This window comes from Scyliorhinus torazame, chromosome 14, assembly GCF_047496885.1.
Source record: "Scyliorhinus torazame isolate Kashiwa2021f chromosome 14, sScyTor2.1, whole genome shotgun sequence".
Classification (NCBI taxonomy): Eukaryota; Metazoa; Chordata; class Chondrichthyes; order Carcharhiniformes; family Scyliorhinidae; genus Scyliorhinus; species Scyliorhinus torazame.
Window position 1 is genome coordinate 217,754,169 of NC_092720.1, and position 27,228 is coordinate 217,781,396.

Sequence of the window (27,228 nt, forward strand, 5' to 3'; positions counted from 1 at the left end):
ATCTTACTAATTGGTGTGTTGAGTTATTGATCAGTACTTGAACTTGAACCTTGTGGCGGTATCATAAAGATACCTGGCGACTCTAGAGCAGCACGGTAGCATTGTGGATAGCACAATTGCTTCACAGCTCCAGGGTCCCAGTTTCGATTCCGGCTTGGGTCACTGTCTGTGCGGAGTCAGCACATCCTCCCTGTGTGTGCATGGGTTTCCTCCGGGTGCTCCGGTTTCCTCCCACAGTCCAAAGATGTGCAGGTTAGGTGGATTGGCCATGATAAATTGCCCTTAGTGTCCAAAATTGTCCTTGGCGTTGGGTCGGGTTACTGGGTTATGGGGATAGGGTGGAGGTGTTGACCTTGGGTAGGGTGCTCTTTGTAAGAGCCGGTGCAGACTCGATGGGCCGAATGGCCGCCTTCTATGAAAGCATATAGAAACACAGCAAATTCAGTAAAGACCCAACGGGCAACGAATTGAGAGCCAACCAAAGTTAGCAACAGAGGTGTTAAGATTCAAAACAGAGGTAAAAAAGCCAACATAAGTGTACTTTACCTGAATGCTCGTAGTATTCGGAATAAGGTAAATGAGTGGATGGCGCAAATCATCGTGAATGACTATGATTTAGTGGCCATTACTGAAACATGGTTAATGGATCGTCACAACTGGGAGTTAAATATCCGAAGGTATCAAACTATTCGGAAGGGCAGAGTGGATGGTAAGGGAGGTGGTGTAGCTCTGTTATTTAAGGATGACATCGGTGCTATGGAGGATAAGGTTGAATCCATTTGGGTGGAAATCAGGAATAGTAAGGCGAAAAAGTCACTGATAGGAGTGGTCGATAGGCCACCAAATAGTAACATTATGGTGGGGCAGGCAATAAACAAAGAAATAACGGATGCATGTAAAAATGGTACAGCAGTTATCATGGGGGATTTTAATCTACATGTTGATTGGTTTAACCAGGTTAGTCAAGGCAGCCTTGAGGAGGAGTTTATAGAATGTATCTGCGATAGTTTCCTAGAACAGTATTTAATGGAACCTACGGGGGAACAAACGGTCCGAGATCTGGTCCAGTGTAATGAGACAGGATTGATTCATGATCTCATAGATCCTCTCGGAATGAGCGATCACAATATGGTGGAATTTGAAATACAGATGGAGGGTGAGAAGGTAAAATCAAACACTAGTGTTTTGTGCTTAAACAAAGGATATTACAATTGGATGAGAGAAGAACTAACTAAGGTAGACTGGGAGCAAAGACTTTATGGTGAAACAGGTGAGGAACAGTGGAGAACCTTCCAAGCGATTTTTCACAGTGCTCAGCAAAGGTTTCTACCAACAAAAAGGAAGGACGGTAGAAAGAGGAAAAATCGACCGTGGATATCTAAGGAAATAAGGGAGTGTATCAAATTGAAGGAAAAAGCATACAAAATGGCAAAGGTTAGTGGGAGACTGGAGGACTGGGAAATCTTTAGGGGGCAACAGAAAGCTACAAAAAAGCTATAAAGAAGAGTAAGATAGATTATGAGAGTAAACTTGCTCAGAATATAAAAACAGATAGTAAAAGTTTCTCCAAGTATATAAAACAAAAAAGAGTGGCTAAGGTAAATATTGGTCCTTTAGAGGATGAGAAGGGAGATTTAATAATGGAAGATGAGGAAATGGCTGAGGAACTGAACAGATTTTTGGGTCGGTTTTCACAATGGAAGACACAAATAACATGCCAGTGACTGATAGAAATGAGGCTATGACAGGTGAGGACCTTGAGAGGATTGTTATCACTACGGAGGTAGTGATGGACAAGCTAATGGGGCTAAAGGTAGACAAGTCTCCTGGCCCTGATGGAATGCATCCCAGAGTGCTAAAAGAGATGGCTAGGGAAATTGCAAATGCACTAGTGATAATTTCCCAAAATTCACTAGACTTTGGGGTGGTCCCGGCGGATTGGAAATTAGCAAACGTGACACCACTGTTTAAAAAAGGAGGTAGGCAGAAAGCGGGTAATTATAGGCCAGTGAGCTTAACTTCGGTAGTAGGGAAGATGCTGGAATCTATCATCAAGGAAGAAATAGCGAGGCATCTGGATGGAAATTGGCCCATTCGGCAGACGCAGCATGGGTTCATAAAGGGCAGGTCATGCCTAACTAATTTAGTGGCATTTTTTGAGGACATTACCAGTGCGGTAGATAACGGGGAGCCAATGGATGTGGTATATCTGGATTTCCAGAAAGCCTTTGACAAGGTGCCACACAAAAGGTTGCTGCATAAGATAAAGATGCATGGCATTAAGGGGAAAGTAGTAGCATGGATAGAGGATTGGTTAATTAATAGAAGGTAAAGAGTGGGGATTAATGGGTGTTTCTCTGGTTGGCAATCAGTAGCTAGTGGTGTCCCTCAGGGATCAGTGTTGGGCCCACAATTGTTCACAATTTACATAGATGATTTGGAATTGGGGACCAAGGGCAATGTGTCCAAGTTTGCAGACAACACTAAGATGAGTGGTGAAGCAAAAAGTGCAGAGGATACTGGAAGTCTGCTGAGGGATTTGGATAGGCTAAGTGAATGGGCTAGGGTCTGGCAGATGGAATACAATGTTGACAAATGTGAGGTTATCCATTTTGGTAGGAATAACAGCAAAAGGGATTATTATTTAAATGATAAAATATTAAAACATGCTGCTGTGCAGAGAGTCCTGGGTGTGCTAGTGCATGAGTCACAAAAAGTTGGTTTACAGGTGCAACAGGTGATTAAGAAGGCAAATGGAATTTTGTCCTTCATTACCAAAGGGGTGGAGTTTAAGACTAGGGAGGTTATGCTGCAATTATATAAGGTGTTAGTGAGGCCACACCTGGAGTATTGTGTTCAGTTTTGGTCTCCTTACTTGAGAAAGGACATACAGGCACTGGAGGGTGTGCAGAGGAGATTCACTAGGTTAATCCCAGAGCTGAAGGGGTTGGATTATGAGGAGAGGTTGAGTAGACTGGGACTGTACTCGTTGGAATTTAGAAGGATGAGGGTGGAACTTATAGAAACGTATGAGATTATTAAGGGAATAGATAGGATAGATGCGGGCAGGTTGTTTCCACTGGCGGGTGAAAGCAGAACTAGGGGGCATAGCCTCAAAATAAGGGGAAGTAGATTTAGGACTGAGTTTAGGAGGAACTTCTTCACCCAAAGGGTTGTGAATCTACGGAATTCCCTGCCCAGTGAAGCAGTAGAGGCTCCTTCATTAAATGTTTTTAAGATAAAGATAGATAGTTTTTTGAGGAATAAAGGGATTAAGGGTTATGGTGTTCGGGCCGGAAAGTGGAGCTGAGTCCACAAAAGATCAGCCATGATCTCATTGAATGGTGGAGCAGGCTCGAGGGGCCAGGTGGCCTACTCCTGCTCCTAGTTCTTATATTCTTATGTTTAATAGCTGGGTTCAGGAAGCTCACACTCACCTGTATTAATCACCGTCAGCATCTTTTTCCACACTCTGTACTGCAGTGAGCCAATGTACTTCCCCACATTTATTAACGGGTAAACCTCCTGTGGCTCTGGGAGAGTTCGCTTCAGTCTGAAACAGGAGATAAAGTTGGATCATTCCAGGCTGGGCGAGAAATAGGTTAGAAATTAAAATCAAATCAAGGGGGTGAATTTTACCTTTCCTTTGTTTCCAGAATTTTCTGTGGAGCAAGAGCAATCATTAATTTTTTTGGAGAGGACAATTTATTACAAAAATGTAACAGAAATGGCTCAGTATATTTTAATAAATGTTTTCTTCACACACCACACACACACATGATTTCCCTTTGAGGAGGCAGTGGCATGGTGGTATTGTCACTGGACGAGTAATCTAGAGACCCAGGGTACTGCTCTGGGGTCCCAGGTTCAAATCCCCCCCACTGCAGATGGTGACATTTGAATTCAATAAAAATCAGGAATGAAAAGTCCAATGATGGCCATGAAACCATTGTCGATTCTGAAAACCCATCTGGTTCGCTCATGTCATTTCGGGAAGGAAGTCTGCCATCCTAGTCTGGCCCACATGTGATTCCATGCGGTTGACTCTTAAATGCCTCCTCGATGGCAATTGGGGGATGGGCAATAAATCCACATCCCTTTGAATGAGTTAAAGATTTGCAGAATCATTCTCAGCATACTGAAAAACAGCATGAACACTCCTTCCTTCCACAGCCAACTAGTCCTGGTCTGGGGTATGAACCCAGCTGCAGACCAGAACTACTCAATGAGCCAACACCTCCATTTCAAATGCAGGGTGATACCAAAACAGCAAAGACTAGGCGTGGGCTCTTCACTTTTACCAAGGGAAAGTTGACCTAAAATTTCAGACTCCGCGCAGACAGTGACCCAAGGCCAGAATTGAACCCTTGTGCCCGACGGCAGTGCTAACCACTATGCTACAGTGCCGCTGAAAAGCGTTAACGTTGTTGACCCAAGGACTATATTTTAACCTTTGAAGGCAAACAAAACTGAAGGCCATCAAAGCAAGGCAGTCATCAAGAAACGAAAATTGGGAATTCGGAAAAATATTCTTTACACAGAGTGTTAAAAATCTGGAGCTCACTATTACAGGGAGTGGTTGAGGTGAATTGCACACGGATATTACACCCGGATAATTGTACGGTAGCATTGTGGATAGCACAAGTGCTTCACAGCTCCAGGGTCCCAGGTTCGATTCCGGCTTGGGTCACTGTCTGTGCGGAGTCTGCACATTCTCCCTGTGTCTGCGTGGATTTCCTCCGGGTGCTCCGGTTTCCTCCCACAGTCCAAAGATGTGCAGGTTAGGTGGATTTGCCATGATAAATTGCCCTTAGTGTCCAAAATTGCCCTTAGTGTTGGGTGGGGTTACTGGGTTATGGGGATAGGGTGGAGATGTTGACCTTGGGTAGAGTGCTCTTTCCAAGAGCTGGTGCAGACTCGATGGGCCGAATGGCCTCCTTCTGCACTGTAAATTCTATAAAATTCTATGATTCTAACTTCATTGCAGTGTTAATGTAAGCCTACTTGTGACACTAATAAAGATTATTATTGATTGTTGGGGGGACAGTACGGTGGCGCAGTGGTTAGCACTGCAATCTCACGGCACCGAGGTCCCAGGTTCATAGATCATAGATCATAGAATTTACAGTGCAGAAGGAGGCCATTCGGCCCATCAAGTCTGCACCGGCTCTTGGAAAGAGCACCCTACCCAAGGTCAACACCGCCACCCTATCCCCATAACCCAGTAACCCCACCCAACACTAAGGGCAATTTTGGACACTAAGGGCAATTTATTATGGCCAATCCACCTAACCTGCACATCTTTGGACTGTGGGAGGAAACCGGAGCACCCGTAGGAAACCCACGCACACACGGGGAGGATTTGCAGACTCCGCACAGACAGTGACCCAAGCCGGAATCGAACCTGGGACCCTGGAGCTGTGAAGCAATTGTGCTATCCACAAGGCTACCGTGCTGCCCCGGTTCGATCCCGGCTCTGGGTCAGTGTCTGTGCAGACTGCACATTCTCCCCGTGTCTGCGTGGGTTTCGCCCCCACAACCCAAAGATGTGCAGGGTAGGTGGATTGGCCACGATAAATTGCCCCTTAATTGGAAAAAATGAATTGGGTACTCCAAATTTTAAAAAATAATAATTATTGATGACTGGATATTTAAAGAGAATCTATGTCGGGGAAATAGAGCTGATAGATGTGGATCAGGAAAAATGTGAGCAGGTTTGGCTGGAGTATAAACGCCCGGGTGGGTTGGTTGCGCTGAATGGTGTATTGCTGTGCTGTAGGTGTTGTAAATCTATATAATATATGGAAGATGACTTGTCCTTCTCTGCAGCTCAGCCAGTATGTTATAAATGACTCAATTCTGTGGCACGAAAAAACTCATAGATCCACATTCCAGCTGTGTTATGAGGTATTAGAAAATGTTTACAGCAGACAAACAGTCCATCCAGCCCAACAGGTCCATGCTAGTGTTTCTGCTCCAAATGAGCCTCCACCTACCCTCCTCGATTGAATTCCAACAATATGTCCTTCTGGTCCTTCACCCCCATCCCCCTCCCCATGCCCCCCCATTAAGTGCTGATTTAAGTACAATCTCCCCTCCCCCACCACCATAAATACTACGATACTTCATTCATCCGGATATTGATCCCCAGCCCTGGTCTTGCCCGCAGGTCAAAACATCTGCTCAATGTCTCCCCTATCGAACTCTTTCATCGGGTGGGATTTTCCATCGCGCCTGCCTCAGGAACCCTTGTGAGCCGGACGGACGACATGACGGTCCAGCGAAAGTCCGTTCACTTTGGGCAGAAATGTACGGACTGGCAGCGAGTGGATCCGGAAAAGTCAAGAGTGTCGAGCAGGGTGGCGAATTGGGTAAAAATGTAGAGCAGAGTGGAACAAGAAGGGGCAGAGAGAGATTCACAGAAGTAAAAGGCCTGAGGTGACATGGGGGGATAAAAGGTCACAGTTAAAACTAAAGGCATTTTGTTCCCAGAGATGATGCAAGTAATAATAATCGCTTATTGCTACAAGTAGGCTTCAATGACGGTGCTGTGAATAGCCCCTCGTCGCCACATTCCGGCACCTGCTCGGGGAGGCCGGTACGGGAATCGAACCCGCCCTGCTGGCATTGTTCTGCTTTACAAGCCAGTTGTTTAGCCCACTGTGCTAAACCAGCCCTTCCAATAGTGTCCAGTGTCCAATAAGTTAAAAACCCAGGCTGGGATTTTCCATCCCCTCCCTGTTTGGGACCAGAACTTCCTGCCGGATGTCGATGATCCTTTTGCTGGTCCGCCAGATTTTTCATCCCCCCCACGGCTGTCCTCGCCGCGGATAGGAGGGGGAAATCTGAGCCCCTGCTTTGTCCAGCCCCAATCTTCCACATCACTCTGTCAGCCAAACATTAAATCCCCAAATCCATTTTCATGTCCCCTGCCACAGGAGATGTCCTCGCCCCTGGTGCCAAGCAGGGTCCAAACCATCCGTAACCTACACGTTGGGGATGTGCTCCTGACTATAACTGTCCCCTCGTACCACAACATTCCTGTTCCCACACCTCTCCTCTCCCCTGCCCCACAACCACCAACACAACGCTTCCACCCAGTGCCCCGACTTGATCAGCCTCCTGCATCACAATGCCATGGTCGGTATTTCTCATCCGTCCTCCGGGTTCTGTCTTTATCCAGACAGGCAGCAACAATCTGTACCCATTGGATTGGAGTGAAATCCTCGGGGACCTCCCTCAGCTTGCATTCCTGACTCTGTCTGACTCACGGTCACACCCGGCTTTCTCTGATCACTCGCCAAACCTGCACCACCAGCCAAACTGGGGGTGTGGCTGCCTGGATTAAACCGTTCAGGTAAAATGTGGATATTGAGGATTGCAATGCCTACCCCCACATAGTACACCTGGGGCACACTGCCTGCAACACCAACTCCATATGACCTTGATTTATTTCATTAATTCATCCATTCATCATTTGGGCAGCACGGTAGCATAGTGATTAGCACAATTGCTTAATAGCTCCAGGGTCCCAGGTTCGATTCCCGGCTTGGGTCACTGTCTGTGCGGAGTCTGCACATTCTCCCCGTATCTGCGTGGGTTTCCTCCGGGTGATCCGGTTTCCTCCCACAGTCCAAAGATGTGCGGGTCAGGTGGATTGGCCATGATAAATTGCCCTTAGCGTTCAAAATTGCCCTTAGTGTTGGGTGGGGGTTACTGGGTTATGGGGATAGGGTGGGGGGGTGGGCTTGGGTAGGGTGCTCTTTCCAAGAGCCGGTGCAGACTCGATGGGTCGAATGGCCTCCTTCTGCTCTGTAAATTCTATGATTTATTCAGAAATAAACTTTACATCAAAGGATGGGATTTTCCCGGCCAGTCAGGGGAAGGCATCGTCGTGGGCGGGACAGGAAGTTTTGGAGAGTGGCCGAAAATGTCTAGGTCAATATTTATTGTCCATCTCCAAGGTGGTGCTGAGCTGCCTTCTTGAAGCCGCTGCAGTCGCTGAGGTGTATGTACACCCACCGTGCTGTTAGGGAGGGAGTTCCAGGATTTGGACCCGGCACACTGAAGGAACGGCCGATATATTTCCCAGTCAGGATGGGGAGTGACCTGGAGGAGAACCTCCAGGTGGGCTTTTTCTTTGTTGAAAGTTTAGAAGTGAATGGGACAGTAAGATCAAAGACCTTACGTTGTTTTTATAGAACTGTTTAACTATTAATTAAAAGGCATTTTTTTCTTGGATTACAATGCGATAAATTCTGTGTGAATAATAAAGTTTCCTTTAATACTCGTCAGTGGAATCGCTCCTGGAGTGAAGATGCCTTTCCTCACAGTTTACAAATTGAAAAATAGTTGGGGTCTCAATATGAATTGGGATCTGGTTCAGGTACCATAACAGGAGAAATTGAGTCAACGAGGGCTGGGATTTTCCTGCCCTTCCCATTAGTCGAGGGATGGGATCCTGTGGTGATGCGTGCCACTGGCTGGCCAGGGAAATTCCACTGGCTGGACTAGAACATTCCATTGGCTGGACTTGAACATTGCACTGGCTGGACTAGAACATTCCACTGGCTGGACTAGAACATTCCACTGGCTGGACTAGAACATTCCACTGGCTGGACTAGAACATTCCACTGGCTGGACCAGAACATTCCACTGGCTGGGCTGGAAAATTCCACTGACTGGACTGGAACATTCCACTGGTTGGACTAGAACATTCCACTGGCTGGACTGGAACATTCCACTGGCTGGACTGGAACATTCCACGGGCTGGACTGGAAACTTCCACGGGCTGGACTGGAAAATTCCACTGGCTGGACTGGAACATTCCACGGGCTGGACTGGAAAATTCCACTGACTGGACTGGAACATTCCACTGGCTGGACTAGAACATTCCACTGGCTGGACTGGAATATTCCACTGGCTGGACTGGAATATTCCACTGGCTGGACTAGAACATTCCACTGGCTGGACTGGAACATTCCACTGGCTGGACTGGAATATTCCACTGGCTGGACTGGAATATTCCACTGGCTGGACTGGAATATTCCACTGGCTGGACTGGAATATTCCACTGGCTGGACTGGAATATTCCACTGGCTGGACTAGAACATTCCACTGGCTGGACTAGAACATTCCACTGGCTGGACTGGAATATTCCACTGGCTGGACTGGAATATTCCACTGGCTGGACTAGAACATTCCACTGGCTGGACTGGAATATTCCACGGGCTGGACTGGGAAATTCCACGGGCTGGACTGGAACATTCCACTGGCTGGACTAGAACATTCCACTGACTGGACTAGAACATTCCACTGGCTGGACTAGAACATTCCACTGGCTGGACCGGAACATTCCACTGGCTGGACTGGAAAATTCCACTGACTGGACTAGAACATTCCACTGGTTGGACTAGAACATTCCACTGGCTGGACTGGAACATTCCACTGGCTGGACTGGAAACTTCCACAGGCTGGACTAGAACATTCCACTGACTGGACTGGAACATTCTACTGGCTGGACTGGAACATTCCACTGGCTGGACTAGACCATTCCACTGGCTGGACTGGAACATTCTACTGGCTGGACTAGAACATTCCACTGGCTGGACTAGAACATTCCACTGGCTGGACTGGAACATTCCACTGGCTGGACTAGAACATTCCACTGGCTGGACTGGAATATTCCACTGGCTGGACTGGAACATTCCACTGGCTGGACTAGAACATTCCACTGGCTGGACTGGAACATTCTACTGGCTGGACTAGAACATTCCACTGGCTGGACTAGAACATTCCACTGGCTGGACTGGAACATTCCACTGGCTGGACTAGAACATTCCACTGGCTGGACTGGAATATTCCACTGGCTGGACTGGAACATTCCACTGGCTGGACTGGAAAATTCCACTGGCTGGTCTAGAACATGCCATTGGCTGGACTGGAACATTCCACTGGCTGGACTGGAACATTCCACAGGCTGGACTGGAACATTCCATTGGCTGGACTGGAACATTCCACTGGCTGGACTGGAACATTCCACGGACTGGACTGGAACATTCCACGTGCTGGACTGGAAAGTTCCACGTGCTGGACTGGAACATTCCACTGGCTGGACTGGAACATTCCACGGGCTGGACTGGAACATTCCACGGGCTGGACTGGAAACTTCCACGGGCTGGACTGGAAAATTCCACTGACTGGACTAGAACATTCCACTGGCTGGACTAGAACATTCCACTGGCTGGACCGGAACATTCCACTGGCTGGACTGGAAAATTCCACTGACTGGACTAGAACATTCCACTGGTTGGACTAGAACATTCCACTGGCTGGACTGGAACATTCCACTGGCTGGACTGGAAACTTCCACGGGCTGGACTGGAAAATTCCACTGACTGGACTAGAACATTCCACTGGCTGGACTGGAAAATTCCCCTGGCTGGACTGGAACATTCCACTGGCTGGACTAGAACATTCCACTGGCTGGACTGGAATATTCCACTGGCTGGACTGGAAAATTCCACTGGCTGGACTGGAACATTCCCCTGGCTGGACTGGAACATTCCACTGGCTGGACTAGAACATTCCACTGGCTGGACTGGAACCTTCCACTGGCTGGTCTAGAACATGCCATTGGCTGGACTGGAACATTCCACTGGCTGGACTGGAACATTCCACAGGCTGGACTGGAACATTCCACTGGCTGGACTGGAACATTCCACGGGCTGGACTAGAACATTCCACTGACTGGACTAGAACATTCCACTGGCTGGACTGGAATATTCCATGGACAGGACTGGAACATTCCACGGACTGGACTGGAACATTCCACGTGCTGGACTGGAAAGTTCCACGTGCTGGACTGGAACATTCCACTGGCTGGACTGGAAAATTCCACTGGCTGGACTAGAATATTCCACTGGCTGGACTAGAATATTCCACGGACAGGACTGGAAAATTCCACGGACTGGACTGAAACATTCCACGGGCTGGACTGGAAAATTCCACGTGCTGGACTAGAACATTCCACTGGCTGGACTGGAACATTCCACTGGCTGGACTGGAAACTTCCACGGGCTGGACTGGAAATTTCCACTAACTGGGCTAGAACATTCCACTGGCTGGACTGGAACATTCCACGGACTGGACTGGAACATTCCACGTGCTGGACTGGAAAGTTCCACGTGCTGGACTGGAACATTCCACTGGCTGGACTGGAACATTCCACGGGCTGGACTGGAACATTCCACGGGCTGGACTGGAAACTTCCACGGGCTGGACTGGAAAATTCCACTGACTGGACTAGAACATTCCACTGGCTGGACTAGAACATTCCACTGGCTGGACCGGAACATTCCACTGGCTGGACTGGAAAATTCCACTGACTGGACTAGAACATTCCACTGGTTGGACTAGAACATTCCACTGGCTGGACTGGAACATTCCACTGGCTGGACTGGAAACTTCCACGGGCTGGACTGGAAAATTCCACTGACTGGACTAGAACATTCCACTGGCTGGACTGGAAAATTCCCCTGGCTGGACTGGAACATTCCACTGGCTGGACTAGAACATTCCACTGGCTGGACTGGAATATTCCACTGGCTGGACTGGAAAATTCCACTGGCTGGACTGGAAAATTCCACTGGCTGGACTGGAACATTCCCCTGGCTGGACTGGAACATTCCACTGGCTGGACTAGAACATTCCACTGGCTGGACTGGAACCTTCCACTGGCTGGTCTAGAACATGCCATTGGCTGGACTGGAACATTCCACTGGCTGGACTGGAACATTCCACAGGCTGGACTGGAACATTCCACTGGCTGGACTGGAACATTCCACGGGCTGGACTAGAACATTCCACTGACTGGACTAGAACATTCCACTGGCTGGACTGGAATATTCCATGGACAGGACTGGAACATTCCACGGACTGGACTGGAACATTCCACGTGCTGGACTGGAAAGTTCCACGTGCTGGACTGGAACATTCCACTGGCTGGACTGGAAAATTCCACTGGCTGGACTAGAATATTCCACTGGCTGGACTAGAATATTCCACGGACAGGACTGGAAAATTCCACGGACTGGACTGAAACATTCCACGGGCTGGACTGGAAAATTCCACGTGCTGGACTAGAACATTCCACTGGCTGGACTGGAACATTCCACTGGCTGGACTGGAAACTTCCACGGGCTGGACTGGAAATTTCCACTAACTGGGCTAGAACATTCCACTGGCTGGACTGGAACATTCCACTGGCTGGACTGGAAACTTCCACGGGCTGGACTGGAAATTTCCACTAACTGGACTAGAACATTCCACTGGCTGGACTAGAACATTCCACTGGCTGGTCTAGAACATGCCACTGGCTGGACTGGAACATTCCACTGGCTGGACTGGAACATTCCACTGGCTGGACTGGAAAATTCCACGGGCTGGACTGGAAAATTCCACTGACTGGACTGGAACATTCCACTGGCTGGACTGGAACATTCCACTGGCTGGACTGGAAAATTCCACGGGCTGGACTGGAAAATTCCACTGACTGGACTGGAAAATTCCACTGACTGGACTGGAACATTCCACGGGCTGGACTAGAACATTCCACTGGCTGGACTGCAATATTCCACGGACAGGACTGGAAAATTCCACGGACTGGACTGGAACATTCCACGTGCTGGACTGGAAAATTCCACGTGCTGGACTGGAAAAATCCACTGGCTGGACTGGAAAATTCCACTGGCTGGACTAGAATATTCCACTGGCTGGACTGGAAAATACCAATGGCTGGACTGGGACATTTCACCCCAGGCCTATTTTCCTTAGGCCGGAATTATCCCACCACACATGCCGCCCCCTCTTGCGTGGCCACCAAAGAACCCGCTGTGAATAGTTGACTTCGGCGGGACCGGAACACACCGCGGGAAGGAAGCGCATGAAATTCCCACCTTGGTGTTCAGATTAATGAGCAGCGGTCGCATTGAAATGCACAATGGTTAAGGGGCTTTAGAGAGGTAGGGATGTTGCGGCCTGTCGAGGTGAGACCCGCCACAGTAGATTCGGTGGCCTAGCCAATGGCTTTCAGTGGGAGTGGATGATCCTGGCAACAGGGGGGACTGGAAAATCCTGCCCAGAGTGTATATTGGGAGAATGTTTGCCCTGGCTGGGGAGAATAGAACTAGGGATCACAATCTCAGAGTGAGGGATCAACCTTTGGTTACTGGGAGGTCTTGTGGTGCAGTGGGTCAGGTCCCTGGCTCTGAGTCAGAAATTCCAGGTTCGAGTCCCACCTTCGGACCTGACGGCCAAGAAAGGTGCGTTCAAAACGTGGCCAAACAGGCTGATTGTTAACCTGTAAATCCTTCCAAACGTGCCAATGGCCGGTGGTAAGAGCGGGAGAGACTCCTGGTCAGTCACACATGATGTGGAGTTGCGCCCTCTCAAGTTATAATGTGGGGATTTCAGATATATTATCGTGTATATATTTGGTGCAGTCAGCATGAAAAGTCTGGGTTACGGTGCGTATGACCGCTGCAGTCGTGTTTTTAAAAATCCTGTTTGCAAGGCAGCCAGAAGTGCAATTAAAGCATTGCAAAAGTTTGGGCTCATGTATTTATGCTTATATTAAGGGGGTTCCCTGAGGAGAGATAATTCGAAAGAAACAAAGTCCCCGAGCGAGCACATTTAACCACGTGTTTCCTGGCACTCGAGCGCTGAGAAACACGTGTTGAATAAGGGGCCTAAAGAGGGCCTGCGTCGCCAGTACCCCCTGTTGCAGCGAGAGATTGGGACGCCATTTTAAATGGGGCTGGATTCTCCGATCGCTGACGCCAAAATCGCATTCAGCGATCGGCCGGAGAATCCACGTTCACCATGTTTGCGATGCTCCACCGCCTCGAAAATGGCACACTCGGGGAGTACGCCGCACGCTGTCAGGACGGCCTCAGGATGTCACCTGAGGCCCTCTCCTGATGCTCCGTCCCCAATGGGCCGAGTCCCCGACGGCATCGCTCGCGCGTGCTCGCACCATTCAGGGATATCGCGTGGCGGCTGCGGTCTCAGTCGGGGGGACGCCACCACAGTCGGGAGAGGGGGCTGTTCCACTGTCAGAGGGGGCTTCAGCAGGGGCAGCGGGGACTGGTGGGGGGTGGTCCGGGGAGGGTGGCGAGGTTGGTTACAGGGTGGCAGTTTTTGGCAGACCGGATCCACCCACGACCGGCGCCATGTTGCATGGCGCGGCCGCCACAGGCCATCGTGGGCGGGATTCACCTTGCAATGTCTCGCGAGATTGTTTTGAATGTCACAAAGCATGGCGAGCCGGGTAGATACTGGGAGTGGGGTCTCCCGGCTTTCACCGCACACGGCACCGCAGGGAAATGTTTTTCTGGCACAGTGTGGCCGGAAAATCGCGGCCACTGTGTTCAGCTTTGCAAGGTGATGGAGTTAATGGGAGGAGCCAGGACTGAAGCAGTTTCTGGGGTTTCAGTGCAGTTTTAGGTTGGGATCTGAACAGAAGACAAGCAGCTGCTCCCAACACAGTTCAGTTAAAGATCTGTCTGTGGACACACGAGCGGTGTCTTTCCTAAACAGTTCAGTTAAAGCTTTGACTGGGGACAGGCCAGAAGCAGCTGACCTCAAGACAGTGAGTTAAAGATCTGCCGGTGAAAAGGGTTGGCAGGTTAAGAAATACGTTGAGACAGGCAAGAAACTGCAGCTGGTTCCTGAGGGATATCACTCTCTCAAAGTGGTTTATCCCTTTACAGCAAATATTTCTGAGTGTTCTAACTGTATTTCAAAGTGGATTTTGGTTTGAGATGGGTTTGTTTGAGTGGGAGTAAAGATAGCGGTTAAGGGTTATTGTGTCACTGTATTCAGAAACATTGTTCAACTGATAATTGAAAGCTATTTGTATTGAAAAGGTTAAAGGTATTGAGACTGTGTTAGTAATAAAGTTTGTTTTAATATGCCATATCACTGTTTGTGGGTGAAATCACTCCTGCAGCGAGGTATCCTTTCCTCACAGTCATACAGGTTAAATAGAATATTGGGGTTTCTATCCGGTATCCTAGCAACTGTTGGGATCTGGTCCGGGATCGTAATAGGCCCGAATGAGACGGGGAACCTCCTTCTGTCAATCAACGCTCGTTGGAGCTTGAAATGGCAGTTGACGTGTCGGAGTCAGCAGGGACGTATTCCGAACAATTCAGGAAATTCCGGGAATTCTCAGCAGATCTGTCAGCCTTCAGTTCTCGTAACTGGCAAGGTTTCAGGTTTTTTTTTAGCCAACCTGCATGATCTCGGACACGGTGTCAAGGAAGCGATAAAGAAAAAAAAAAAACAGATGAAGAGCTACCATTAAAAACTTGATGTTGTCTTGTTCCCTCAGCTCTTGTTCAATATCCTGAACAGCAGCGGAAAGCGATGAGATTTCCTCCGTTATCTTCTCAATCCTCTCCTTCATCTCCTGACTCTTTTCCTCTTTCTCCAGTTTCAGACCTTCCAATACAATCCTCTCTTCCTCACGGAGAAACTGGTGAAGTTTCTCAAATTGAGCATTGATCTCTTTCTCTGCATTTATACCTTGGTCCTGGAGAAAGAGGACGGAGGTTGATTAATAGAAATGAACATTCCAAAAACGTTGTGCAGTTTTTTTCAGAAGAATATTCATAGAATCCCTGCAGTGCAGAAGGAGCCCATTCGGCCAATCAAATCAACACCGACCCTCTGAAAGAGCACCTTACCTGGGCCCAATCCTCTGTCCTATCCCTGTAACCTTACCTAACCGTTTGGACACTGAGGGGCAATTTTGCATGGCCAATCCACCTAACCTGCACACCATTGGGCTGTGGGAGGAAACCAGAGCACCCGGAGGAAACCCACGCAGACACGGGGAGAACGTGCAAACTCCGCACAGGAAGTTACCCAAGGCCGGAATTAAACCCGGGTCCCTGGCACTGTGAGGCTGCAATGCTGACCACTGAGCCACCGTGTCGCCCCGAGAGTAAAACCCTCTCTTCGGGGAGGCAGTGGGATTGTCGCTGAACTAGTAATTAAAAGAGCCAGGGAAATGCTCCAGTGACCCAGGTTCAAATCCCACCTGGACAGGTGGTGAAATTTGTATTCAATAAAATCTGGAATTAAAAGTTTGATGACGACCATGAAACCATTGTCGATTGTCCTAAAAATCCATCTGGTTCACTAAGCCCTTTCGGGAAGGAAATCTGCCGTCCTTACCTGGTCTGGCCTACATGTGACTCCAGACCTACACCAATGTAGTTGGCTCTGTGCCCTCAGCGATACCCACATCCCTTAAATTAATTTCAAAACACTGAGGATTGTTTTACTGTATTGTATTGAACTCGGGTTTTACCAGAACATGGGAGATTTGCTGAAGTGATATTTTATTTTGGTGACGAATAGAACATAGAACACAGTGCAGAAGGAGGCCATTCGGCCCATCGAGTCTGCACTGATACACTTAAGCCCTCACTTCCACCCTATCCCCCTAACCCAATGACCCCTCTTAACCCTTTTGGAGACGAAGGACAATTTAGCATGGCCAATCCACCTAACCTGCACATCTTTGGACTTGTGGGAGGAAACCGGAGCACCCGGAGGAAACCCACTCAGACACGGGGAGAACGTGCTGACTCCGCACAGACAGTGACCCAAGCCGGGAATCGAACCTGGGACCCTGAAGCTGTGAAGCAACAGTGCTAACCACTGTGTTACCCTGCTGCTCATAAATCCACCTAACCTTGAACTGAATATTGAACTGGTCAAAGAAAAAGAAAGAGTGACATCAAAAGTACCTGAATGTGGTTTAATATTTTCTCATAATCACTTCTCACAGCGTTACAGTCCTTCTTCTTGTCCTGGACTGGCTTCAGGAAGGTTCGCAGCTTCGCCTGAACAAAGAACATCAATTAACGTGAGCATACCATAAATATCTGAAAATTAAATTCCATTTGGTTTATACAATGGAAATTCTCACTGTCTTGAATATAGAAAATGAATAGGTTCCTGTTTTCTATTCACTGGGATGTGAGCACTGCTGTCCCGGCCAGAACAAATTCAAAATTCAATTCCAGAATGTGGGGCCCACTGACTAGACCAACATTATTGCCCATCCCTAATTGCCCCTTGACAAGGTGGTGCTGAGCTGCGGTCTTGAAGCCGCTGCAGTTCCTGAGGTGTAGGTACACCCACCATGCTGTTAGGGAGGGAGCTCCAGGATTTGGACCCGGTGACACTGAAGGAACGGCCGATATATTTCCCAGTCAGGATGGGGAGTGACTTGGAGGGGAACCTCCAGGTGGGGGCGATCCCAGGTATCTGCTGCTCTTGTCCTTCTAGATGGTGGTGGCCGTGGGTTTGGAAGGTGCTGCCTGAGGAACCTCGGTGAGTTCCTGCAGTGAATCTTGTCGATGGTGCACACGGCTGACACTGTCCATCGGAGGTGGAGGGAGTGAATGTTTGTGGAAGGGACGCCAATCAAGCGGGGCTGCTTTGTCCTGGATGGTGTTGAGCTTCTTCAGTGCTGGAGCTGAGCTGATCCAGACAAATGGAGAGTTTATCATCTCACTCCTGACTTGTGCCTTCTAGACGGTGGACAAGCTTTGAGGAGTCAGAAGCTGAGTTACTTGCCGTAGGATTCCTAATCTCCAACCTGTTCTGATAGCCAGAGTATTTATATGGCTAGTCCAGTTCAGTTTGTGGTTAACGGTAACCCCAGATGTTGATTGGGGGGGTTCAGTGATGTAATGCCATTGAATGTCAAGGCCGTTGGTTAGATCCTCTCTTGTAGGAGATGGTCATTACCTGGCACTTGTGTAACGTGAATGTAACTTGCCACTTGTCAGCCCAAGCCTGGATATTGTCCAGGTCTTGCTACATTTGGACATGGACTGCTTCATTATCTGGGGAGTCATGAATGGTGCTGAATATTGTCCAGTCATCACCAAACATCACCACTTCTGACCTTATGATGGATGGAAGGTGAAGGAGCTGGAGATGGTTGGGCTAAGGACACTACCCTGAGGAACTGCTGTACCTTAAGGAACTCCTGCAGTGATGTCCTGATGCTGCAACAATTGACCTCCAACCACCACAACATCTTCCTTTGTGCCGGGTATGACTCCAACCAGCAGAGAGTTTTCCCCCTGATTCCCATTCCCTCCAGTTTAGCTAGGGTTCCTCAATGCCATACTCGGTCGAATGCTACCTTGATGTCAAGGGCAGTCACTCTCTCCTCACTTCTGATATTCAGCTCTGTTGACCACTTTTGAACCAAGGCTGTAATGAGGTCAGGAGCTGAATGACTCTGGCAGAACCCAAACTGAGTGTTTGACCACCCCTAATTGCCCTTGACGGAGTGGCTTGCTAGGCCATTGCAGTGCCATCATGTCGCTGTGGATCTTGACTGACATGCAGACCTGTGAGCCAGATTTTTTCTTTTAAACAACATTAGATTTTTAAATCCAGATTTTAATTTCATCTGTCATAATGGAGTTTGATAGATTTTTGACATTAAGGATCATAAAATCAAATAATTGACTAGAGTTAAGACCCAGACCAGCCAGGATTTGATTGAATGGTAGGACAAACATTTAGAGGCCGAATTGACTCTTCCTGCCCTATGTGGAACTCTCCAGAATTTTATGAGGTCTCTTCTTCTTCACATTCAGCAGTTTGGGGTGGATTTGCAGATTGCTGTCTGGTGGTAAAGTTGGAACGAGGGATCAGCTGCTGTCCATAGGAACCATCTGATCTCCATTTGCTTTGCAAGCCAATCTGTGGTCTGAGGCATGGAGTTAACATTGAGGATATGTTGACTGGAATAGCTTGTGAGAAATGAAGTATCGTTCCACTTATTCTCCTGTTGACCCTGTTGTCCTGCTTCTCTTTGGTAAGCAACCATACAGTGGACGTCATTAGAACTTAGGGACATAGTTTAAAAATAAGACCTCTCACATTGAAGATGGAGATAGGAAATGTTTGTCCTCTCAGAGAGTGAATTTTTGGAACTCTCTCTCTCCCCCCCCCCCCCCCCCCCCCCCCCCCCCCGCCCCCGCCTCCCCCCGGGGAGCAGTGGAGGCAGGCTCAATGAATATTTTTCACAGATGTAGACAGGGTGTACACTAACAAGGGGAGTCAAAAGTTTCATTCGACCTGGGAGATTACAGGGATCAATAGCCCGTATGAGAGCTGAGGGGGGTGCATATCGACATGACTTGCCCTGACCTTCAATAATGCTATCGCAATCCCATCGACCAGCAAAAGTTGCAAATGCTATTGTTTTCCCCAGTTTTAGATTTCTTTTGATAATAATGAAAACACTTTTACCGCTGGTCTGATTTGTTTAATCATAGTTACAGAGTTTTACACCACAGAACGAGACCCTTCAGCCCACCGTGACTGTGCCGGCCATTGGGACCTAATCTATTCCAATCCCATTTCCCAGCACTTGGCGGCCTTCTTGAAAGTGAACCCTTGGAAAGCAACGGGTCCTGACGGAGTCCCTGGTTGTGCAGTCAGATCCTGCGTGGACCAACTGGCGGGTGTGTTCGCGGACATCTGCAACCTCTCCCTACTCCGTTCCGAGGTTAAAGAAACTATCACAGCGGTGCCAAAGACGTACCAGGCAATGTGCCTCAACAGCAACTGTCCAGTTGCCTTGACATCGATCATTATGAAGGGCTTCGAGAGGTCGGTCATGAGACACATCAACTCCACACTCCCAGAACCCCTTGATCCACTGCAATTCGCATAACGCCACAACCGGTCCACAGCAGACACCTTCTCCCTCGCCCGACACTCACCCTGGAGCATCTCGACAACAAGGACTCCTACATCAGATTCCTATTCATTGACTACAGCCCTGCCATCAACACCATAATCCCGGCCAATCTCATAAAACCCCAAAACCTATGACTTGGCTCCTCCTTCTGCAATTGGATCATCGACTTCCTGACCCATAGACAACAACCAGCAAGGATAAACAACAACACCTCCTCCACAATAGTCCTCAATACCGGGGCCCCATAAGGCTGCGTACTTAGCCCCCTACTCTACTCCCTATACAAACACGGCTGTGTGGCAAAATGTGGCTCCAACTCCATCGACAAGTTTGCTGATGACATGACCGTAGTGGGTCAGATTCATACAATGAGTCAGAATACAGGAGGGAGATAGAGAGCCTAGTGGTGTTGTGTTATGACAACAATCTCTCTCTCAACATCAGCAAAACTAAGGAGCTGGTTATTAACTTCAGGAAGTGAAGGATCGTACACACCCCTGTCAGCATCAACGGGGCCGAGGTGGAGATAGTTAACAGTTTCAAATTCCTAGGTGTGCACATCTCCAACAATCTGTCCTGGTCCACCCACGTTGACGCTACCACCAAGAAAGCACAACAGCGCCTATACTTCCTCAGGAAACTAAGGAAATTCAGCATGTCCACATTGACTCTTACTAATTTTTATAGATGCACCATAGAAAGCATCCTATCTGGCTGCATCACAGCCTGGTATGGCAACTGCTCGGCCCAAGATGAAAAGAAATTACACAGAGTCTTGAACACAGCCGAGTCCATCACATGAAGCCGCCTCCCATCCATTGACTCCATTTACACCTCCCGCTGCCTGGGGAAAGCGGGCAGCATAATCAAAGACCCCTCCCACCAGGGTTATTCTTACTTCCAACCTCTTCCACCGGGCAGGAGATACAAAAGTCTGAGAACAGGCACTGACAGGTTCAAAAACAGCTTCTTCCCTGCTGTTACCAGACTCCTGAATGACCCTCATGGACCGAACTGACCTCTCCACACATCTTCTCCACTGAGTCGCACTACACTCTGTGTGCTTCACCCAATGCCTGTGTGTCTGTATTTACATTGGGTATTTATGTATGTCCTGTATTTTTTCATGTATGAAACGATCTGTCTGGACTGTATGCAAAACAATACTTTTCACTGTACACGTGACAATAAATCTAACTCAGATCAAATGTAGCCTTGTATGCTCTGGCATTTTCAGTGCTGATCTAAATGCTTCTTAAATGTTCCCGCCTCCCCCACCCTTTCAGGCAGTGAGCTCCAGATTCCAACCACCCTCTGGATGTAAAAACTTTTCCTCAAAATCCCCTCTCAATCACCTGCCCCGAATTTAAATCTATGCCCCGGTTATTGACTCCTCTACTAAGGGGAAAAGTTTCTTCCTATCTACCCGATGTCACTCATTGTTGTGTACATCTCTATCAGGTCTCCCCCTCTTCCCCCACAGCTGCCTCTGCTCTAAGGAGAACCGCCCCGGCCTAACCAGCTTCCCTCCATTGCTGACATGCTCCAGTCCAGGTGACATCCTGGTGAATCTCCTCTGCACCCCCTCCAGTACAATCACATCCTTCCTGTAGTGTGGCGACCACAACTGCACACAGTACTCCAACTGTGGCCTAATAAACGCCATGCAAACCTCCCGCTCTTATAGTCTCTGCTCAGGGAATAAAGTCTTCCTTCTTAACCACCTTACCGACCTGTCCTTCTGCCTTCAGAGATCTATGGACATGCACACCATGATCCCTCTGATCCTCTGTACTTCGGAGCATCCGGCCCTTCCCTGTATATTCGCTTGTCTTGTCAGTACTCCCAAAATGCATTACCTCGCACTTTTCATGGTTAAATTCCATTTGCCACCATTCTGCCCATCTCACCAGCCCATTTATGTCACCCTATAAACTCGGGCTGTCCTCTCTATTCACCACACCACCAATTTTTTTGTGACATGGGAGATCTCATTAGATCTCGGTGAAGCAACAAGATCGGTAAATTTCTTGAGAGGCGTTCTCGCGAGATTTACGTTTCCCGGAATGTGTCGCCGGATCGAATGAGATCTTATGAGACGTCGCATTTTGAATCTCGCCCTCGCGGGGCAAGATCCAGATTAACATATTTAAGCGGGCCAGTCGGCTCATTTACAAATGTTGCCTCACGATTCTCCCGAGGCCCAAGAACAAACACCTGGGAGAGCTCGCCATGCCGCCATTTAGCACTGGTACACACAAACGTGGACCAGGCATAATGGCACCTGGGGATGTCTCCCAGGGCATCGGAGACTCCCGGGTAGTCGGGCTCTGGGCAGGGTCGTACCTTAGCATTCCCGCTTGGTACTGCCAACATGGCACCGATCACTGTCACCCTGGCACACTGGCGGGTGCACTGCCGGGAATGCCAGGCTGGAAGTGCCAAAGTGCCCTGATGCTAGATTGCCTGTGCTAGGATCGGACCTGGTAGCGGCCTGCTCTCAGGAGGGGGTGGGAGGCTTGAGGACCTCCTAAGAGGTAAGTTGGGGAAGTGGGAGGAGTCCGGAGGCCATGATTTGGCATCTGAGGAGAGTCAAGAGATCGTAGAATCATTGAATCATAGAATTTACAGTGCAGAAGGAGGCCATTCGGCCTACCGAGTCTGCACCGGCCCTTGGAAAGCCCACGCCGCCATCCTATCCCGTAACCCAGTAACCCCACCTCACCTTTCGTTTGAACACTCAGGGCAATTGATCATGCCCTATCCCTGCAACCCCATCTAACCCGCACATCCCTGGACACTAAGTGGCAATTTAGTATGGCCAATCCACCTAACCTACACATCTTTGGACCGTGGGAGGAAACCGGAGCACCCGGAGGAAACCCACGCAGACACAGGGGGAGCGTGCAGACTCCGCACAGACTGTCACCCAAGCCGGGAATCGAACCTGGGACCCTGGAGCTGTGAAGCAACAGTGCTAACCACTATGCTACCGTTTTTAAACTCCACCCTGATCTCTTCCTGCACTGACGAGCTGAGCTGGTTAGTTCAGGAAATGAGGTAAGTACGGCCTTGTCGGGGCGTTCCTCACCGGAGTCCTGCTTGATAGCGGAGTTGTTCTTGGCGCTACTGGCACTGAGGCAGACCATGCTACACGTGCCTGAAATGAAACTCTGATTTTGCACGTTAAATCATGCCCACTACCTCCTTACGGATTCAAAATAAATTTATTTTCCCACACTTCCAAATTGCTTATTCCTGTTAAAGCTGCCTCTGTTTGGGCAGTTCTTTCGGAAAAGGCCCGGAAAAATGGATCTGCCTGTTTCATGATCCCGGTTATTTTACCATATTGCCAAAGGCTGTTGGAGAGGTGTCGGTGATAGAACGATTCATGCTGGCACTAACTGCTTCAGATCTGGATCAGGCAGTTGAAGGGCTCGTCTACATTAATCAATCTAACACTTGCACGTTTTATCCCTGGCCGCCGAAAACAACAATACAACTCGCAGCCCAAGTAATGGGCTGGTTTAGCACAGTGGGCAAAGACAGCTGGCTTGTAATGCAGAGCAAGGCCAGCAGCACGGGTTCAGTTCCCGGACCAGCCTCCCCGAACAGGCGCCGGAATGTGGTGACTAGGGGCTTTTCACAGTAACTTCATTGAAACCTACTTGTGACAATAAGCGATTATTATTATTACTAATGGCTCTGTAATGACATAAATACAAACACAGTATCAAAAATGTCTTAAGTATTGACAGCCAGGCCTCAACCCCAAGTCAATGAACACCATTGTGATCAGGATCGATTCTGTTAGGTCCCTCTGCTTTACACAGTATCTCCTCACCTTAAACTCTTCAGCAGCTTCTTCCAGCGGCAGCAACCCGTGGGTTTGGTGGCTTTTTGAACTCTGGCAAACAACACAGATGAGCTGATTGTCCGTTTTGCAAAACAATTTCACCTTCTCCTTGTGGAGGCTGCACAGCTCCTTCCTCTGATCGTTTCTCAGCATCTCCCAAAAGTTGGACATCTCGGAGGGTTGCTCAGGTCCAACCCAGTTGAAAATTGGCGGTCCCGTATCAATTGGGACACTTGTCAGTCGCTGCCGCTGGCTCCAGTGGCAATAAGTACATCTCAGAACAGGACAGGCAATTGTGATGAGCAGAAATGGATTGTTGAATAACCAGACTTGGTTCATTCATTTCCTTCAGGGAGCCTTCCATCGTGACCGGGTGTGAGCTGAACATTTTTAAAAGGCGTTAAGCCTTGTGTGCTTTTATGCGCAAAGAGACTTGGGTGTATTCGTGGAAGGAATGCAGCAGGTTGACACGTAAGTTCAGTGAGCCATTAGGGAGGCAAATGGCATGTTGGCCTTTATTTCAAGGGAGTTGGAATACAAAAACTAATCCAGTCTTGCTGTAATTATGCAACATTTCGGTGAGCCTGTAACTGGATGGCTGGGTGGAGTTTAGGTCCCCATGTATCAGAAAGAATGTACTTATATTGCAGACCGCAGAGCCAAGGCTTAATCATAGAATTTACAGTGCAGAAGGAGGCCATTCAGCCCATTGAGTCTGCACCGGCTCTTGGAAAGAGCACCCTACCCAAGGTCCACACCTCCACCCTATCCCCATAACCCAGTAACCCCACCCAACACTAAGGGCAATTTTGGACACTAAGGGCAATTTATCATGCCCAATCCACCTAACCTGCACATCTTTGGACTGTGGGAGGAAACCGGAGCACTCGAAGGAAACCCACGCACACACGGGGAGGATGTGCAGACTCCGCACAGACAGTGACCCAAGCCGGAATAGAACCTGGGACCCTGGAGCTGTGAAGCAATTGTGCTATCCACAATGCTACCGTGCTGCCCCAATTAATAGATTGGTTCCTGGGATAAGGAGAGTGTCCTACGATAAGAGGCTGAGCAAACGAGGCCTAAATTCTCTGGAGTTTAGAAGAAGGAGAGGTGATCTCATTGAAACCAACAAAATTCTGAAGGGGTTTCAAAGAATCATAGAATTCATAGTGCAGAGGAAGGCCATTCAGCCCATCGGGGCTGCACCGATTCTTTGAAAGAGCTCCCTGCCTAGGCCCAATCCCCCTTAACCTCAACTCGGGGCAATTCATCATGGCCAGTCCACCGAACCTCCACATCTTTGAACTGTGGGAGGAAACCGGAGCAAACCCACGGCGACACAGGGAGGATGTACAAACTCCACACTGACTGTCACCCAGGGTTGGGATCGAACCCCGTGTCCCTGGTGCTGCGAGGCAGCAGTGCCAACCACTGTGCCACCGTGCTGCCCGTTTAATAGGGTGGACCCTGAGAGATTGTTTCTGCGGGTCGAGGAGTCTAAAACAAGGGGAGCGCAGTCTCGATAAGAAGCTGACCATTTCGGACCAGGATGAGAAGAAATTACTTCACTCCAAGAGTTGTGAATCTAGGGAATTCCCTATCCCAGTGGGGCGTGCATGCTTCATCAATGAATATCGTTAAGGCTGGGATAGACAGATTTTTGGTCCCATAGCGCGTTTAACCACTCGCAGCGCCGGGAAACACATAGTTATACAACCCAACCGCGTTGTATAAGGTTCCTCAGCGGGGAACGCGGCCGAGAGCACATCACACCATTTTGTGCACTAAGGACCACTTGCTGGAATTCCCCAGTGTAGCAAGAGATCGGGCATCCTGATCTCCGAGGACCCCGAAGCGACCACCATCCCCAACCCACTTTAGGAGGGCACCCCAGGCCAATTCAGAAAAATGCCAGCTTGGCAACTTAGCAGTGCCAACCTGGCAATGCTCCTGCCAGCTGGTAGTGCCATCTGGGCACCTTGGCAGTGCAGGGTGCCCAGGTGTCACCAGCAGCACCAGGGTGCCACCTGTCCAAAGGGCATGCAGCTGGAGGCCTCCAATCCCCAGGGAGGCCCCCACAAGCACCATCATGTCTGGTCCCTGTTTGTGGGGACCAGTTCAGTACAGCACTCACCCAAGCCTCTGAGGCAAAGGGAATGAATCACAAAGCCTCAGGTACCTGGGGAATCTGCACATTAACGCGAGACTAGCTGTCTCTCTCTGATATGCAGATTTGCTCTAAAGTGATTCCGCCCATTTACATCGTAACGCCTTGCGAGATCGCGTTAGATCTCACCAGGCGTTGCGAGCTGGGTAGATCCTGGGAGCGGAGTCTCCCGGCTTTTATTTTCCACACGGTGAGCTGCTTTTTGGGTGCAGCGTGACCATTGGATCGTGGCAATGGCTTCAGTCACCCGCTATTTAATTGGAGAAAAGTTCCGGTATTGATGTCGGACAAGCAGTGGGATAATTTTGAGACTGTGCAGGAGTCAAGAGAGACGGTGGTGAATTAGAGCTTGAAGTTATTAGCATGCATGCAGGAGCAAGGAATGAGCACAGAATCCATATTGTAAAGATGGATGAGGTGAAATAAATGAAATATTATGAATGATTATGAAGCAGGAATATTTGTGCATCTGAAATGAAAAACAAAAAGTGCTGGAAATACTCAGAAAACTCTGTGTGGAGAGAGACACAGACACTGTTATCGTTTCTGTACCTTCCATCGGAACAGGGCACCATTAGAGATGTAACAGGTGTCATAATAAGTTCACCAGTATATCATGGTGCAGACACACACTGATGGACACACAGTGGGACCAATCAACACACACAACACCGCAGCCAATCACCAGTGAGAGCACACGCACTATAAAGACAGGGGGCATCAGAGTTCCCGCTCATTCGAGTTGCAGCTAGCTAGGAGCACAGAGCTCACAGCCTGTAACACAGACATTCACCCTGTGCTGAGTGCATCGACTGGTTAGGACAAGGCAAAGGTCTTTAGTTAAAGCTGGTATTGTATTAACCCACAGTTCAAGTATGTTTAAATAGTTAATCTTTCAATAAAATAGTGTTGCACTATTTCAAGTGTTGGTGACCTGTATGTGATCCAGAACATCCAACACATCATGATACCAGGAGTTGAGGGATATTAGCACTTCTTAGACCTACCTGCACGTGATCTGCCTTCCGCCAGCATTCCGTCATCCTGCAAAATGGACAACATCAGCCCGCCGCCGCCGCTCCGCATCGCCGGCAACCTCGGGGCCAACTGGAAAATTTTCAAACAGCGCTTCCAGCTCTTCCTCGAAGCCACGGACAGGGAGGGCGCCTCGGACACCAGAAAGATTGTTCTTCTCCTCTCCACGGCCGGGGACCATGCCATCCACATCTTCCACATCCTCGTCCCCTCAGGGAGTTTCTCTGTTTCTGCCTTGAAATGAGGCCCAACTAATCCCCATCCACCAGCACCCTCCTCCGACCTGGCTCGACCTGTTCTCACGTCGAACAGCTTCTCCACTCATTGCGCTCACCTCCTCCAAATACAATTTGTTGCTAT

General features: G+C 48.9%; 1 protein-coding gene across 1 annotated transcript in view; it reads right to left on the bottom strand.

The window, feature by feature from the left end:
• Positions 1–24,075, bottom strand: part of LOC140390506 (E3 ubiquitin-protein ligase TRIM35-like) — a 60,643-nt gene extending 36,568 nt beyond the window's left edge. Inside the window, exons 1-5 of the mRNA XM_072475676.1 lie at positions 23,652–24,075; positions 16,821–16,916; positions 15,362–15,595; positions 3,640–3,662; positions 3,438–3,553 (exon numbers count right to left, since the gene is read on the bottom strand). Coding sequence (XP_072331777.1) covers positions 3,438–3,553; positions 3,640–3,662; positions 15,362–15,595; positions 16,821–16,916; positions 23,652–24,002 — 820 coding nt within the window. The 5' untranslated portion in view covers positions 24,003–24,075. The remainder of the gene's footprint in view (positions 1–3,437; positions 3,554–3,639; positions 3,663–15,361; positions 15,596–16,820; positions 16,917–23,651) is intronic.
• Positions 24,076–27,228: the final 3,153 nt, after the last annotated feature.